Here is a 19,062-nt window from a genome sequence, read left to right as displayed (position 1 = left end):
TGTAATTCCTATTAAAGTTATAAATCTAATCGTTTTGGTTTAATTATTTGCCTTCCTGATCTAGTAGTATAGTTACCAGTAGGCACTCTACGTATGACATTGTCAGTTATAGGGATATTGGGCCTATTGGCATGTTGATTTTCATCAGAATTAAAAGCATAAGAATCATGGTTATCATTACTTTTAGTATTATTGTGACTTATACACTCACTGTCAGAATCAAAAGGATAAGAATCATAGTTATCATTGTTTTCAAGATCTCTAGTATTAGTGTGACCTACACACTCACTGTTCTGTGGACGATAAATATGTTGCTGATTGCGTCTATATAAAACATTATCACTATCTTTTATGACAAATGAACGAGGAAGATCAGCCTTAGATACTATTGTACCTTTATGCCAGTTTTTATCAGTAGGTTTTTTCTTGAAATATACAAAATCATTAGGATTCAAAGGGACAGACATCCTAGCATGTTGATTATAGTAAAATCTAGTTTTATCTAAATTTACCCTCTTATGTTCCAAATGTTCCTTAAAGTTTACTACTTTGGGCTTTAAAATAGTGGCCTTAGCCGGTAGTTTAGTTCTTAGTTGCCGTGACATGAGTAACTGAGCAGGAGAACAAAGATTTCCTCTCGGGGAATTCCTATACTGTAGTAAACCAATATAAGGATCTGTTTCTGATTCATCACATTTTTTGAATATATTTTTTACAATCCTAACACTAACTTCAGCGAGACCATTCGATCTTGACAAGTATGGACTTGAAGTAATATGTTCAAATTCCCAATTGACTGAAAAAACTTTGAAAGCTTGAGAATTGAATGGTGGACCATTATCGGTAAGAAGTTGTAATGGAACACCATGGCGAGCAAAGATAGACTTTAGGTTAGCAATAACAACGTTACTATCACTGCCTCTCTGTAAATGAGCAACTTCAATGTAATTGGAATAAAAATCCACAACAAGTAAGTATTTTTTGGACTTATAGTCAAACAAATCTGCAGCTACCTTTTCCCAAGGATATATAGGTTGTTCATGCGACATCATTGGATCTTTAGGCTTATTATTCATGAACATAAGACAATATTCACATTGTTTAATCTTGGACTCTATATCACTATTGATGTTGGGCCAGTAGACTGTACCTCTTGCCTGACCTTTGGTTTTCTCAATACCTAAATGACCTTCATGTAAAATAGAGAGCATTTCAGATCTCAAAGACATAGGAATGACTACACTTTGACCTTTAAAAACTAAGTTATTAATGACATGAATCTCATCTCTGATGTTCCAATATGGAGAAACAATAGGATCAATTTCCTTTTTTGAATTAGGCCATCCATTTTTGAAATAAAGTTTCAGTTTTTGTAAAGATTCATCTTTATTAGTGTGTTCAAGGATTTTATTCAACTTGTCTTTAGTAATAGCCAAATGAGAAGTTAATAAATTGACATGAATTTCTACATCTTTTTCTAAATCATTGAAATTGAATTCACAATTAGACTCATTTTGTATAGGAGCTCGAGATAAGGTATCAGAGATATACATTTCTGACCCTTTAGTATAAGAAACTAATAAATGATATGCTTGTAAGGCAATCATCATGCGTTGTAGTCTAGCAGGAACCTCGGCTAATGGTTTTTTGAATAATGTCACCAGTGGTTGGTGATCAGTCTCTACATGAACAATGTTACCATACAAATACTGATGGAATTTCTTAGCACCAAATAAGATAGCAAAAAGCTCTTTTTCTATTTGTGCATAGTTTTCTTGTGACTTGGTAAGGGACTTAGACGCATAAGCGATTGGATTTTTAAAGCTTCACATCACAGAATACTTATTATTCACGAGCTCAAACCAAGTTATGGTCGTAACTGTTACGTCAAATTAGTTAATTTTAACAGATTTAAAACACAAAAATGCACGATTTAAAAAGCCCGGCAAACAGTAAACATAAATCATGGCGGATGCGTAGGTAAGTGAGAAAGGGATGCCACTGTTAGAGCAAGATATATATATCCGCCATAGCAGCTAGCGTACGTTCCATACAACGTTTTTTATAAGGGGACTTGCGCCAGACTGCCTACTACAGTCGCAGTACTCGCAGTGGTCGGAAGCCTCTTCGCCAACCATGTAGTAGGTAGATGCAAAACCAGTAGTATACCGTAAAAGTACAAAACTTTGCCCTTTAACATAACTTTGCCCACCGCGTCACAGTTCATGCATTTAAAGCGAAATAACTTAGGTACTTTTAAGTGATTTCGCTTTTACTGAACTGTGCCGTGGTGGGCAAAGTTATGTTAAAGGGCACGGTTTTACGGTAGTCGTTGTTGACAGATCGCAATGATAAATCGCGGTAAAATATTATATTTATTTACATACGTAGGTATACATTATATTAGTTAGAGTAGAGGCTTGTATTTTTCATAATAATCACACTTCAAGATCGGTATGAAAAATATTTTATCTTATCATGAATCTGATTGATGAACATACAAAACATATTTAAAGAGGAATTAATTGATAATATTGTCCAATTGAGGAGAACTACTAGAATTAAATACCAGGTAAGTTCTATATCGACTAATTGTAAGTAGATCTATTTAAAAAGATGTTCAATGAAATAGGTATAGTCTGGCAAACCAATTTCTCAGTAGAAATGGGAGTCTGAAAAATATACTTAGTCGCAAGGGGATCAATCTCCCGTAGGAATTTTGACATTCGCACCGTTTTCTACTGACAAATTGGTTTAGGATCTATTTAGGATCTCGACTGTACTGTAAATTTTATTAATAAAAATCTACAATTTATGAACATTACAGGATAATAACAGGACGTAAAAATGAAAGCCATGTTTGTGGTTCCATTGCTACTGTGTGCATGGGCACACGCCGGTAGTGATCATCAAAAATCCGGTAAGACTTTGTGTAGGGAGAGCATATTAGCCTCCTTATTATGGTTGTAGAATGTTGATTTAGTATCCCCCCCAGTAGTTTTTAGAAGCTTATAAAGTATATCTACTTACAAAGTAGATTTCAGTCTCTCCAGTGTTTGATAATATAAGTAGTTGTCATAATTTTCCTTAAGCCGGCTTCCCACGGCCCGTTTTTTCACAGATCTGACCGCGCCTCTACAGGCCGAAGATCGTGGGAACGGTCGCATCCGACGAGGCCTGTCGTCACCCATCCGATCCGTCGGGAGTCGGTAACTTAAAAGGCGCGTCGCGGCGCGGCGCGACGGTGCCTGTAGGGGCGCGTCTGCGTCGGTTCATTTCACCTGGGACAGCGCACAGGCCTCGTCGGATGCGACCGTTCCCACGATCTGTCGGCCTGTAGAGGCGCGGTCAGATCTGTGAAAAAACGGGCCGTGGGAAGCCGGCTTAATCAACCGCACAGGCAACCACAGGCGTGGCGCGATCCGGCCTGGCCTGTAATAAACACGGGCCGTGGGAAGCCGGCTTTAGCTAGAATAAAGTTTATGGTTTGGCAAGCCAACTTTATTAGTAGGTAAAGGCGGCAAGTTTGAACATTTTAGACGGAAGGGTCGAAATACCATAATTTTTGTATTTTGTGTATTTTTGTATTTCCACTGACAAATTAATTTGCCAGATTATATATTTAATATTTAGAAGTAATAAGTATTAAGCAGGATGGATGTGGTAATGTTATAAAATATAAATATTTTAAAATTTTAGAGGCAAGCAGAATATTTGGAGTCAAAGATATGCAAATAAATATGTTGGCTCGAGACAAGGTGTTCTCCAAGGACGATCAGTTGTTAGCAACCGAATTAGATGCAATGGATACGGTTGCACGAAATGCTTTCGAAAATAGAATCAGAATACTGCTGGAGTCATTCAGGGATGTCGTTATCAATGGCAATGATAATTTCCCAATCTTGGATCCCCTGGTTTTAGGGCCTTTAGGCCCCGTAGCCGTTGATATTGCTCCTGGGTGGGTTACACAATATACTAAGTATTCGATTATTTAACTGAAGACGTTGATGTTATGATTATAATACACATGTATATGTATAAATAACCTGTTGCAGTATACGAGCAAACTTCTTGATCCCTTACTTCCACTTGGACGGTTTGCGATGGTACGTGGTGGACGATGTAACTTTCTCCCCTTTGCGCCTCACCGTGGGACTGCACGTAACTGTGCCCTGGCTGACGTTTACTGGTACATTCATGATAATTTAATTACTGGGTATCTCATCAATATTGAAAATATCGATTTGAATTTAACTGCCAAGCCCAGGCCCCAAAAAATGTGCCATCCACAATGACAATTCATTGAACATTTTTGAAGCTGTTAATTGGTGGATATTATATTTTGTCAAAATATATTTTTAATGACTTTGTAATTGTAACTAAGTATTTATATCGGTAGTCGGTACAAGTATGAAATAATTCCCAATTCAATTAGTAACTACTGAGAAAAATAATTTCGAGCAGTTACCATTAACTCTTTGGTGGTAACTAGTGGGAATGTATCTCTCAGATGATGATATTGGTAGATAATATGATGTATAAAGATGACTTATGATCGATCCGCCGGACGATATCGGCCTGTCAGTTATTCGGAGCTGTCGCCTTTTGCGTTTAACTGACAGGCAGATATCGTGCGGCGTAGTGTTCATCAGTGGGGCCCTTTACTAACCGGCAAACCGCTTTGTCCACCTGGTTGGATGTTACTTTGTTATGCAGGTAATTACGAGGCTGATGCTAAACTCGGATTCCTGACGCTGCATAGAGCTGGTGGCAATTACAGGCAAGTAAATACTAAAACAAATGATATATAAATTATATCTACAACCGCACGGTCGCACAAATTAGTTATTTCTGGTCAAAATTCTTTCGTGAGATAATTTAAAGCTTGTACGGAACCCTCGGTGCGACTGCGAGAGTTAAACCAACTCACACTTGACCGGTTCTCATTTTCTAGAGTTTTTATCAACCGCTTGGAGGTCGGCGTGGACTTGAGGCTCGGGACCAATCTTCTAGGTGGACATCTGGTGCTTCGAGAACTGAATATCAAGATTGACATACAAGACGTCAATGTAAGTGGCATATTGACCATATAACCAGGGCCGGATTAACCCTAAGGTAGAGTAGGCAACTACCTATGGGCCCCGCCTCGGCTAGCCCAGGTAGCATTTATACGTCATTATGACGTCCGTTTACGGTACTGCTCGACGTAAGAGACGTCATTTCTTGACGTCGGGGGGTCCCAGCAGATGACGTCAATTTGTCACAGCCTCAAGACGTCAGTTTACAGACGTAATACTGACGTCATATACTGACTTCATAGGGACGTTACTGGGCCGTACATATTAGGGCAGCCACTGACGTTGGAGTGACGTCATATACTGGATTCATAGGGACGTTACTGGGCCGTACGTATTAGGGCAGCCAAGAAATTGGAGTAACGCGCTCTGCTGTCGAATCCTAGGACCGAATAGCCAACTATCCGGTTCGAAGGACCATGTACGAGGTTCAAAAATAACACTGTATAAAACTACCACTTCATTTACTATTTACACTACTGTACACTGTACAACACTCACTAATGCTTTTGAATTGACGACCTATGGTTCCTCGAACCTTATATATAAGCCCGGAAAAATCTTAACACCGCGTTGTAGAACAGACGCGTTGGGAACAAAGCGCCATCTCTTGACTTATTTGGTAATAAATTTTCTATAACAACAAAATTTTACATTTGCTAAATTGTGAATTTTAATGCAAAATATTACAAACATGTTATTCCAAATAATTTTACAAATATTTTAGAGTTAATTGCTAACAAAAATAACCATAATCTATAAATGAATTATGTGAAAGGTACGTCCTGATAGTGACTCCAAATAGACGTCACTGAAACGTCATGTTTGTGACCAAAAATGTACATCCTGACAGTGACCCCAAATAGACGTCAGTGAAACGTCAACTTTAGACTAAAATGGTACGTCCTGATAGTGACCCCAAATAGACGTCAGTGAAACGTCGTATTTGTGACCAAAAAGGTACGTCCTGATAGTGACCCCAAATACACGTAAGTGAAACGTCAACTTTGTGACTAAAATAGTACGTCCTGATAGTGACCCCAAATAGACGTCAGTGATACGTCGTATTTGTGAACAAAAAGGTACGTCCTGATAGTGACCCCAAATAGACGTCACTGAAACGTCTTGTTTGTGACCAAAAAGGTACGTCCTGATAGTGACCCCTAATAGACGTCAGTGAAACGTCAACTTTGTGACTAAAATAGTACGTCCTGATAGTGACCCTAAATAGACGTCATTAAAACGTCAATTTTGTGACAAAAAGGTACGTCCTGATAGTGACCCCAAATGGACGTCAGTAAAACGTCTATTCTCGACGAATAAATGACCGACCTTATTATGACCTATAAATGACGTCGCCTGTGCGTCGCTGACGTCAATTTGCTACCTGGGAGGGGGCCCCGGCGGCCCCGCGCGCGCCAAAAAAAAATGTGTTTCATATGGCCAAAATTCATAAACTAGTGGCTCTGTGAGCTGTAGACCTCGCGAGCAGAGCTTAAAACTGAATAAATGTATGACAAAAATATTTATTAAAATATAGGTATAGTACATGTAATATAAACAAAAAATTAAAAACTACATAAAGCTACAAACAAAAATTAAACGAATACGCTTAACCCGCGCTTGATAGATAAAAAAACCAAAATGTTTAATTTTTTCAAAATAAAATAAAAAACAACTATACGAAATTTAAGTATAAAAAAGGATATAGGGCGACGTTTAAGGGATAGGGGCTGTGACCCTCGCTCTGGTTCTTTCCTTGTCCAACATATATCACTGGCCATTCAGCGGGGTAATGCGGCCAGTATTTTTGGCACATTTGATCCGGGAGACAATCAGAGTGAGGGGTGATATTTTATTTGTTAAGTTACTTTTACTCATTCTTAGGTTTATTTTAGTTTATAATTTGTATGTTTAATGAGTTAACTACCTATATTTTTGAAGTGTAAATTAAATGTATATACAAACCAAGGATAAGATATTGTCGTTAAGTTAAATAATATTCTAGTATAAAAAAAAAATACAAAAAGTTATGTAGCAGTATACAAGTACTGGGGATGGAACCAGGGACCTGCCGATGCAAACAAAAAAAGCGAACGTTTGCAAAATACACCATTATAGTTCTTACTAAAGCTGACGAAATTTAGCTACTCATTCTCAAATAAAAACTAAATATCTAAATACCGCCAAAACCAGCGATACAAATTTTCTGAATTTTTGGCCATTTAATCTATAAACATATCTCAAAAAGAAAAAACTCTTATGATACCGATACGACTATTTGTTTAGGCGGGAGCTATCACGACTCCGCCATTTTGAAAAATTTCCAAAAACCGGATCGACAAAAAAATTTTATTTAGTCATAGAATTCGGTCACAAAATTTCACGAAAATCGGTTAAGAATTGCGACCTGTAGAGGAGAACATCCGGACATACAAAAGCAAAATGCCCGAGTCAAAACGTAGACCTTCGCTACGCTTCGGTCAATAATTTTTTATGGTACCTACTTATACCATACCTAATGTCAAATATCAGTTTCTCAGACACACAATCATCAAATGATTATGTAAATTATGTTATTTTATAGCTTTTAAAGTCTGTAAATCGAGCTCGAATTTCAGGCTCCCGAGGGCCTAAAACCTCATTAATGGAACTTCGGCCCTTCGAGTAACTCTTGTATGACACATATATTATTGTTGAGTAACATTTGACGATTGGTTCGTATCAGAGCGCTGCACGCTGCTTTCTTACAGCTCGACCTTCGGCGTCGCTTTTTAACAAATATAAACATTAATTTCAGAGGTCGCAGGTTCGAACCCCGGCTCGTACCAATGAGTTTTTCGGAACTTATGTACGAAATATCATTTGATATTTACCAGTCGCTTTTCGGTGAAGGAAAACATCGTGAGGAAACCGGACTAATCCCAATACGGGCCTAGTTTACCCTCTGGGTTGGAAGGTCAGATGGCCGTCGCTTTCGTAAAAACTAGTGCCCACGCCAATCACTGGGATTAGTTGCCTTTTGCCTCGCATGAAAGCTCACCTCGCTGGTTATAAGTACGCTTCGGGCTTGTTAAGTATGTGGAGATTGCTGAGCTCGACCTTCATCCTCACTTTTTACCTCAATTTTTGGTTCGTCTACCAAATCTCTTCTTCAGCTTAGCCTTTGGCCTCGCTGCGCTAAGCTCGGCCTGCGGTCTTTTTAATACAATGGACATTGGTTGGCGTCTGTGATCTAGCTGAGCTTATCCTGAAGCACGGCTTTGACCTTTCATGAAAGCTCGCCTCACTGGGTAACTTCGGATTTTTAGGCTTTTTTAACACGCTTTCACAATTTTTTCACAAAAAATTTCGCGCTCGCTGCGCTCGCGATTTTTATTGCTATTCCGATTTACCCTGTACTTACATGCTAGTTTGACTGGTTAATGAATAATCATTTAAACACATGTAAAATATTTATTATTAGGTTAATTTGAATCATGTGGCTCGTATGGTCGGACAATCGCTGTTCAGCCTCGCAAAATATTTAACTACTTATTGAGAAAAAAAGAGCTCTCCCCACACTGGACGCAAGGAGGAATCGGCAAAAACTAATATAAAAAACCTTTATGTCCACGCAAGAGCGAAAAAGACATCGTTCGGCATGTTCGGATCGGCTCAACCGACACCTGAAGGTTTAAATTAAAACCGCAAACTTACTTCCCTGTACTGAACAACTGAACTTATGATGTGTGATATGTATGCAGAATTAACTGAAAGGGGGCCCCGAGCATTGCACTGCCTAGGGGCCCCTACATGCTTAATCCGGCCCTGATTATAACGTGTAGCTACTTATAAGTAAGTTTTTTTCACTACACTCAGTCGGAGCGGCTATCTTCATTCATTTAAATCAGCGGGAACAGCTGCCATTTATCCTTAAATAAGATTTGTAAGGGTTTTAATTTAACAACACAACACTAGTCGTTGCCTTTATATCGATTACCTTTTCTTTCAACAGATCCGTATCGAAGGCATGCTGGGCTCCAATGTACTCAACAATTTAATCAACCACTTCGTACAAAGCATCACCCGAGACGTCGTTCAAAACGAAATGCAAAACCTGAGCAAACTGCTAAGCGAACAACTATTCGACGTCATCAATGAAGTGCTTAAGGATTACACTTTAGCAGATATTATGGACTAAAATAAGGGGATTAAGGGGAATACATAATTTTAGACCCGATGTAGATCTATGTACCTACCTATCCTTGGCTACATAAACTTTACTAGTGCCTTATCAAGTTATCAACAGTGAATAATAAATAAATCTTTGAACCTGATTACTTAATCATTATTTACTAATTAGTAATTACCTACCTACCTTAAAGCACTTAAAGGCAGATACACCTATTGATAGATAACAATAGTGTAGATATATGTCGCTATCAAATTGTAAGAATCAGCCGTTTACAAACGGCATCGTCATTTTACAAACGTGACACCTGCGAATTGCCGAAGGCATACCGTAAAAGTATAAAACTTTGCCACTAACATAAATTTGCCCACCGCGTCACAAATGGAAGTTTGTCTGGGTCAAAAAATGTTGTAACTATTAGAGTGTATAATTATTACACAATTACTACCGAAATAGAAAACTTAAGAAACGTTTACTCTATTCATTGAATACTCTGCCCGGGGACATAGTGATAGTACTGGATCCCGAAAACTATTTAAACATATACAGTCACCTGCAATCACCACATCAATCAATATGTTACACACCGAAGGCCGCAAAAGTACCCGTCACAATCTTATTTGTAGAGCCATAAGAGCGTGTCACATATTATTGTGTCGTTTAAGTACTTGTGTTATGTATTGTGTGATTTGTCTCTGTGTTGTATGGGTGAAAAGCCTGAAATAAATGATATTTTATTTTTTATTATTTTATTATTTATTTATATTTTTGCGGCCGTCGAAGAGTAACATATTATTGCAGGTTACTGTACATATAGGTGATATAGGGGGTCATTGCGCTAACCGCTAACCTAACCTACCCTATCTCTTGGATGCTCTATAGGGGAATAGATTCCCTATGGAGTAACCAGGGCATACTTACACAAATGTATGTATGGCTCCTCTACACAATGGGCCAACGCCGGCCACTCCAAGGGACGCAGCCATGCGGTAGAATGAGATAGAAATATCACTTGCTCCCTCTAACGCATAAATGTGTCCCTAGGAGTGGCCGGCGTTGGCCCATCGTGTAGAGGAGCCATAAAGGTATAAGATAAGATAAAGCTCCCTCCACCCTCGTGCGCGAATCGCGGCCCGAAGCCGCGAACGCGAGTGTGGAGTCGATTTCACAGATCGGCTTTGCGCTTTGAGTATATAGCCTAAGGAGATGTGATAACGTAAACTCTTCGAACAAATTTTTTCACCACTTTTAGCGGGGGGCGAGGTAAACACCTACAGCACACCACCAAAAGATAAGTAACTCAACAGACACAGATTATGCTGTTGCGACAAACGCACACTACAAAAAAGTTCAACACATCAAAAATTACACGCACACAGACAGAGTTTTCACATAACTATGCAGCATACATACGAACATGATAGTGATGGGTCACATCTGAAGAATGAGTCAAACAGTTTGATGAATGAACTGAATTGTCTTATACTACTACTATTTATTATAAAATTGTAAAAGTGAAAATTCTGTACATTGAAGATATTAGGTAGCCAATAACATGATTGTTTGTATGTATGGCTGTCTGTATTTATGTGTCTTTGTGTCTTAGCCAGCACGCACAGCTAAACTGTGGAATGAACTGTCGCCCGCGGGTTTTCCGGGCTGATACATAGGTAAAGATATCGTCCCATAGAAAATTTGAATTTCGCGTCTTTTTTTACTGACATTATTTGCTTGATCAGCTAAATTAAACAAACTGCAGTGATTGGATGAATGAATGATTCATTCAACCATTCAAATGTTGAGTCGCTTTTTTGACTTTGTCACATCCCTTAAGACCGATTCGTCCCCGTACCACTGTATTCATGTTTACATTTTTCTGTCGTTTATGTATCGCAACGGTTTTTTCTTTAAATGGAGATTGTACTTATACATTTAATAGTTAGTATAAATACTTATATATGATAGGAAACGCGATCTTGTTGCGAATTTAAGCTATCAGATCGCCTTTTACACGATAATACTGCATAAGTCATCATTTTTTAAGAGAAACGTCTCGCGACACGGAACGATGCAAAATGGCGGTGAAGCGACTTCAAGTAGTTTTATATAACGTGTTTGAACAGTTGACCAATGTACTTTGCCGGAGGGGGTCGCCCGTGTATCACATCTCCTTAGGCTATATACTCAAAGGCTTTGCGCCGCGATTCGGGCACGAGTGTGGAGGGCCTTTAATATGTCTCCATTTGCTCGCCCGGAGCGTTCGGCGCAACGGTAAACACGCGTATGCAATAGCTGAATCTTGATTAATCTGGCTGGCTCATGGTTTGACAATGCCTGCTTGTCAAAAAAGCAGATGCAAGTGGTGCCATAGCTGCCATTTTTTTGACATTTATTTTTCTAGTAACTGTTACTACTGTTTTGCGATTTATTTTAATTACTATATTAAGAAATAAATGGGTGTAGTTTCATTTGAGTAAATGAAAATAAAATCAAGGGATATAGTAATACAAGCAATCAAATTAAGTTTTAATGAAACCGTTCTCTATTAAAATTCGTTTACCCCCCTCGTCTTAAAATGGCAGGCAATTTTTGGCAAAGTTCGCACCATCAACAGTGGATACTTGATAAACAAGATTTGATAAGAGATCGGCAACATGATCTTGCTATATTGACAGAAGAAGAGTATCAAAAGATATTTAATTTCTTCGCTAGCATAATACAAATCCTCGGAGAGCAATTGAAGCTTCGTCAACAGGTGATCGCCACGGCGACAGTGTATTTCAAGAGGTTTTACGCCAAGAATTCTCTTAAATGTATTGATCCTTTGCTATTAGCCCCAACATGTGTATTCTTAGCGTCAAAAGTAGAAGAGTTTGGCGTTATATCGAACTCTCGTCTTATCACCACTTGCCAAACTGTAATTAAAAACAAGTTCAACTATGCATACGGCCAGCAGGAATTTCCGTACAGGACAAATCATATTTTGGAATGTGAATTCTATTTATTGGAGAACCTGGATTGCTGCCTTATAGTCTATCAACCATACAGACCATTGCTGCTTTTTGTCCAAGATATAGGACAAGATGATCAACTGCTTACTTATGCCTGGCGCGTAGTTAACGACTCGCTCAGAACCGACGTGAGCTTGCTTTACCCACCATACCAGGTAACATAATATGTGTTTATATCTTTACTTTTAACTTTGGTGCAGTGCACCATGTATTGCTCAGTCAATCTAACAACAACTATTGTTCCAGATTGCAATTGCAGCTCTTCATATTGCCTGTGTAATGTTGGGAAAAGAGAATCTCAAACCTTGGTTTGCAGAGTTGAATGTTGACTTGGATAAGGTAAATTGTGAACTAATTGCTTGCAAACAAATAAGTACATGTACAAATTTTTATAGATGTAATAACATCAACTGGTTACTGTTATTATTACTAATACTTTGGTGTTGTTGTAGATTCAGGAAATCGTTAGGTCCATTATCAATTTGTATGAAATGTGGAAAAGCTATGATGAAAAAAAGGAGATCCAGAGTTTACTTGGAAAGATGCCTAAACCAAAGCCAGCTCCGCAGAGATAATATCTACAATAGATACAATCATATTTCATCATATGACTTCAGGTCCACTGATGAAAAAAACAGTTAATTAGTGTAAAGGTACTTTCAGTGGAATGAAATGAACACTTTAGTGATGCACAGTATTTGATCAGTGATGGCATAGTTATTTGGTTTGTGGGAAAATGTTGTGTTACACCCAGCTGTTACCATTGGATTTTATTCCCAATTGATCTCGGCGGTGATGGATGAGCAGGAAACTACTAGCTGTAACGAGTGGAAATGATAACAACAATTCATTTGGCAGAGCCCGTTAATGAGTTTACAGCCAAAATGTAAAATTAATAGATTTAGTCGTTGAAACTGTAAACCCTTTGTTACGTAATATCTAAATAACAAGTATTGGTTTCTATTAGCACGTCTTCTCATCTTGCCTTTTAATAATGAGGTCCCGAGCGTGCGTCACCGGCAATATATGATGAGAAGGGGCAGTTTTTAAAAATTAATCATAAAATTATAGTGGTAAATTATACAAAATGATGTACAAGAACAGTTTCAGGAAATGTTGTAGATTGTTTAAGTATCAAAATTACGTTGAAAATAAGTCTATTTTCACGAAAAATTGTCACTTGTTTTGAAGTAATTTCTGGTGAAAATTGATTTCGTCTAATACTCTTGTTCAATATCATATAACAAAAATGTAGTCTATTAAAGGTGGAGTACAGGATATGTGTACCTAATACAAAATTACCATTTTTAGCAGTCCAAACTTTACGAAATTTACAAATAAGATCAACAAAATCAGTGTTTACCCTAAACGTCCATCAGAAAAAAAAGCATTACTAATTTAGTGAGTCTGTTTTAAAAAAAATATCTGTATAAGTGCAAGATAAGAAGACGTGCCAATATATACCAGTACTTGTTATTTCTATTATGTAACAAAAGGTGTACAATTTCATCGACTAAATCTATCAATTTTACATTTTTGCGACTAAAATCGATACCGGCCTCTTAACAGGCAGAAATAACCCAAAACTTTGATATAAATAACTTTCACACTAAATATGGTTTTTTCGGGAGATGTAATAAGGTACTTACTTAGGTTAAGTGCTTGTCTGGATCAAACTCTGATCAAACTAACGATGAGAAAAGATGCATGCTTCATCTATGTTTAGCGCCAGTTACATTTGTGGATAATTTCATTGCAATGAGGTGTGTTTGAGCCGATTATTGGATTTTCATTAGTGTCCGACCGAAACATGTTTTTTTGCCGAAACCGAAACCGAATGTTCGGCTTTGGCTCTGGTTTCGGTTTCGGCCTTTTGAAGACTTGTTAAAATCGTTGAGAAAATGTCATAAAACCGCTTTTAAACTCATATTAAGGGGCTGTCAACACCCAATGTCCTGGAAATCGATGTTACTTAAGGGGCTCCGCCACGCCAATGACCTTCGATCCGAATCCCTTAGTTTTCTTATGTTTTTTGTAGCAATATAAACTGGTTTTCTGGCCATAACTTTTGTATTAATTCTTTTAAAATTAAAACCGACACGTTTTACGACACGTCAAAGACGAACCCAAATAAGTAGATTTCGTAAAGTAATATCCTTCACAGCAATCTAGATACGAAAACAGTTTTCTTTTAGACAATGTTTAAAAAAATCATAAAATAGTATCAATTTATTTTAAAATCCGGTAGACAATAATGGAGATAAAGATTGAAGAACCGATAGCCGTTTGTATTATAAAAATCTATCTGTAGTGCAAAAGTAGGAGATACAATTCAAAACCTGGCAAAAATCTATGAAAACCGCAGGTAGCCCCTTTTAAGAAAAACTATTTGATTTAGTAAAGCAAAAAATATATTTAGGTATACCTATGTTAATATTTATTATATTTTAAGACCGTGACCGTACTCGATACATGATTGAACGACATCGGCTCGATAGAAAATAATTGCAAAGATTGGTCTTAAAAACACCATTAAACGGTTCTAATGTCTTTATTTCTTGACTTATTTATGTGAAATTAAAATCTATTTGTCAAAACATTTACTTATACCTAACCTAAACTGCTAACGAGTAATATTACACAAATAATCCACATTAAGCGCTGGTGGCCTAGCGGCGAGTAAGAGCGTGCGACTAGGGTTTGCAATCCGGATCCGAAATGTATGAAATTATCCGGATCTGGATCCGGATCCGCGGATATTCCCATACATTTCGGATCCGTCGTGCAAACCCTACGTGCGACTTTCAATCCAAAGGTCGCAGATACAAACACTACAAACCCCGGCTCGTACCAATGAGTTTTTCGGAACTTATGTACGAAATATCATTTGATATTTACCATTGAGGAAGCCGGACTAGCCCGATAAAGTCTAGTTTACCTCTGGATTGAAAGGTCAGTCTGATGGCAGTCGCTTTCGTAAAAACTAGTGCCAACGCCAATTCTTGGGATTAGTTGTCAAGTGGACCCCACGCCCCCATGAGCCGTGGCCAAAATGCTGGGATAACGCGAGGAAGATGATGAGTTTTCTTATTACTCCCTTGCCCAGGCCCAGTAACATGCGACAGTGCTATCTCATTTACTACGATACAATTAGACAGTGTGCGCGTTTTAGGTATTGACATCCCGTCGACCGTTCAGTGGCCCCATCATTAGTGGAATTGTGTTTAATAATAAACCGATTCATTTCTGTATACATAAATCAGTATACATATTAATATTGTTGTCCTACTTGTTCCACAACTTTTGGTCTTTGTCACATAGTTTAGTTTCATAGAACGAAGTACCATTGCGTATGTTTCGGCCCGGCCGAAAGGTTCGGCCGTTTTTTGGCCGAAACCGAAACTACGGCCGAAACATGATTATTTGGCCGAAACTGGCCGAAACATGATTTTTTGGCCGAAACTGGCCGAAACCGAAACCGAACCTTCGGTCGGACACTAATTTTCATATTTAAATGTTCCATTGGTCAAATTTTGTAAGGACTATTATTAATAAAGTTAAAAACTTTTAACATTATTAGTAATAATTTATTACTACATATATTCTTTGGAAGGCAGAAATTTAATTTTCTTTTGGCATTTATATTTTAATATTTCTTTTTATACATTATTTTGAAATATGAAATCCATTGTAAAAATTCATGAGTTTGCTGACTGAAAAAAAAAATCATACATAGAATAAGTACTGCTATAATTATAATATGTACTTGAAATAAATATCTAACTTGACATACCTACTTATTTCAATCAAATGGCTTTTATCAAAAATAATGTATCAGTTTTAATATTTGTGTTAATCTAAAATAGAATCCATTGATATAACAATTACACTTTGATTATGTAATGAGTTAGTAATGAATGATCAAAATATTTTTACATATAATTTAGGTAAGTATTTTTTCACTATTTTTTTGTGAAGTAATCTGCCACATTTTACACATTATTGACCTCTAAAAGTTTTTAGCAGCCAAATATTTCCAACTGTGAATTAGAGTGTAAAATAATATATAGTAGTATTAGTAGTTTAAATTTAGTAATTATTAAGATATCCAATCAAATTGTATTGTTTAATTTAATCAATTGATAAGTGGAGTGAGTGCCAGATAATACAAGATTATTTATAATCAACCTAAATTGTTCCTGTAGCTGTTTGATTTGTACAGTGCCCTTTTTGAAACATTGTATGCAATACTTTACTAATAATGTTAGCTTGTATTTTATTATGCAATCTTATTTATTGTAGGTTACATCTATTCTTCTAACTCCCAGAAGCTTTTGTTATTCAATTTAAAACCTTGACTTATTTCATAAAAAAGTAAGTAAAGTTAAGTTTTGGAAAAGGCACTTGTATTCGTTGTCCACAAACTTTACATACAGTTTTATAAAAATTAAATCCTGTAAGTATGTTAGTTTTGTAAGGAAAAATGTACATATCTGACAAAGTCCAGGCTGTGGTCCAAAATTTTGTTAGAGTTAAATACTAATAAAAGCAGTATAAATAGTATAGTATAAAATATACAGTGATTTTGAATTTTCTAATAAAATCACTTGAAAAATAATCTAAATGGATTATTAAATTTTTCCTTACATATATTATAGTTTTTGTACTAGTACCGGTTAAACTGTTTCAATAGGTTAGGTCACTTTTAAGGCAGTTTACTAAAACTCTAATCGACTTATAATTATATATTAAATCACTCTTTATTTATACTATACTACTTTTATACTGTTTTTGTTAGTATTTAACTCTAACAACATTTTGGTGGTAACTACTGGGAATAAAAATTCCCAGTAGTTACCAGTGGTAAAAGGTGGGAAAAAAATCCCAGTAAGTAGTTACCACTGGTAACAACTTGGTGGTAACTAGTGGGAATAACCCAGCGCAAGCGATTGTCATCTTGGCTAGGTCGCCTGCAAATAATCTAAACTGACTTGACTATGACTGTGGATGTTCCTTTTGATTAATAGTTATATTTTGACTAGCGGTATTTAAACATCAACTTAAATGAATTAACTGCATGATATTTCTAAGACAGCCATGTTTATTTAAATAAATGAATTTTCAAACTATCCACATTTTTCCCATTTGTGTTGTTTACAACCATAATCATTGCTTTTTTTTACCTATTGATCGCCGAGAACACTTAACCCCTCGTATGCTGCCTGTCAAATTTGATCATTTACAACAATAGATTAAAATTCCCACGCACGGATCCGTGTCTAAGCATACGAGGGGTTAATCCTTTAACCATTTGACATTCCTTTCTAATTATTGGATTTTGAACCGTAAGTTTTATTATAGAGATGCGTTTTTGTGATTTAAGTGTTTTCTTAACACATTCATTGCCACCCAGCCAAACAAGACATCCGCGCCAGGCAGTGCCGGCCCCAGCCTTTGATCAGGGTAGAGCGAAATCGGGTTTTGGCGCCCTTCGTTGAAGTTTTCAAGTGTATTTTCCACCCCCTCCCCCCTCACTACACTCGCGTCTTTTAAACTGTTTCTCTCATTTGCCATTTTGGCGCCCCCCTTGCCATCCGGCGCCTAGAGCGGCCGCTCCACTCGCTCTACCCTAGATCCGGCCCTGGCGCCAGGCCACAACAATTTCTTCATATATCATAAGGTATAGGGTAGTAACACGATCCCGACTATCGGGTTGTCCCGGCCTGGGAACAAAGTCATAAAATAACCGATAGTCGGGTTTTCGGCACTGATTGTCTTGAGCAACTCGGGCATTTCCTATCGAAAACTACCAATTTGCAATTTGATGAATTACCTAATAATAATAATTAAATTATAGTTTTTTCAAACGACTGTCTCATTTCAAACAGAGAGAATCATACTTTGTCTTACACTAGTACTAGCACCCAAAAGAAAAGGATGAGTATAGTTTTCCTGATTCTTACTGACTGGCAAATTGGTTTGATCAACTATAATTATTAAGACCACAGTATGTGGATCAAAGTATATAATACTATGTGGGTCACTCGTGTATGGAGAGAAAAAAGTATTATATATTCAAATTATTTTGAAATCGGAGTAAAATCCTTGTTAAAATTAAAGGCATAATAAATGAGTTTTACTTTCAGAATACTAACGTTTATAATGTACCTAGCGACCCGCCTCGGCTTCGCACGGGTTAACAAATTATACATAAACCTTCCTCTTGAATCACTCTATTAAAAAAACCGCATCAAAATCCGTTGCGTAGTTTTAAAGATCTAAGCATATATACACACAGACGGCGGGAAGCGACTTTGTTTTATACTATGTCGTGATTAGTTTGTTTTATTTATGTCTAAAAATGTTTAACTTGATTAATTAAATAGCAGTTTAAAATATTTTTATGCCGTGCCAGCGATGCCTAACCAATCAATTATATCGCTTCAATTTAGTTTTTGCCTCGTAAGTGTGATTAAAATCATTGTGTGTAACTCCGGGGGTAAGATATTGCAAACTCGAGTTTTTAATTCACACCAGCCTGTGGCTGTTGTGAATATAAAGACCTCGTTAGCAAAATTTCTCTTACCGGTCGTTGCACAATGTACAATTACAGGATTGTAACATAAATTGTAACATAATTATACCCACAAGGGAGGTAAGTGTGGCTAAGTAGAACCATTTTACAGTACAGTCAGCAGCAGAAGTTGCTAAGCGGGGCCAGGTGTTCAAAATTATCTTAATGCGATTTTATTGTTAGAAGAATAAGAGTGTCGTGACAAGGTAATTTTGAACTCCTCGCCAG

At 37.1% G+C, this 19,062-nt stretch overlaps 2 protein-coding genes across 2 annotated transcripts; both read left to right on the top strand.

Moving 5' to 3' along the window:
- The first annotated feature begins 3,706 nt into the window (after positions 1–3,706).
- LOC134660663 (uncharacterized) lies at positions 3,707–9,258 on the top strand. Its single transcript, XM_063516440.1, has 5 exons — positions 3,707–3,958; positions 4,056–4,189; positions 4,717–4,780; positions 4,955–5,069; positions 9,073–9,258. Exons 1-5 carry the CDS (start codon positions 3,729–3,731, stop codon positions 9,256–9,258), a joined length of 729 nt encoding a protein of 242 aa, XP_063372510.1. The 5' UTR covers positions 3,707–3,728.
- A 2,459-nt stretch (positions 9,259–11,717) lies between these two features.
- Positions 11,718–13,047, top strand: LOC134661889 (cyclin-C). The gene is made up of 3 exons (XM_063518115.1): positions 11,718–12,415; positions 12,507–12,599; positions 12,713–13,047. The coding sequence occupies exons 1-3, from the start codon at positions 11,825–11,827 to the stop codon at positions 12,833–12,835; spliced, it is 807 nt and encodes a 268-aa protein (XP_063374185.1). The 5' UTR covers positions 11,718–11,824; the 3' UTR covers positions 12,836–13,047.
- The last annotated feature ends 6,015 nt before the right edge of the window (positions 13,048–19,062 follow it).

The sequence above is a fragment of the Cydia amplana genome, chromosome Z, assembly GCF_948474715.1.
Source record: "Cydia amplana chromosome Z, ilCydAmpl1.1, whole genome shotgun sequence".
NCBI classification, from domain to species: Eukaryota; Metazoa; Arthropoda; class Insecta; order Lepidoptera; family Tortricidae; genus Cydia; species Cydia amplana.
This window is presented reverse-complemented; position numbering and strand designations above follow the sequence as displayed.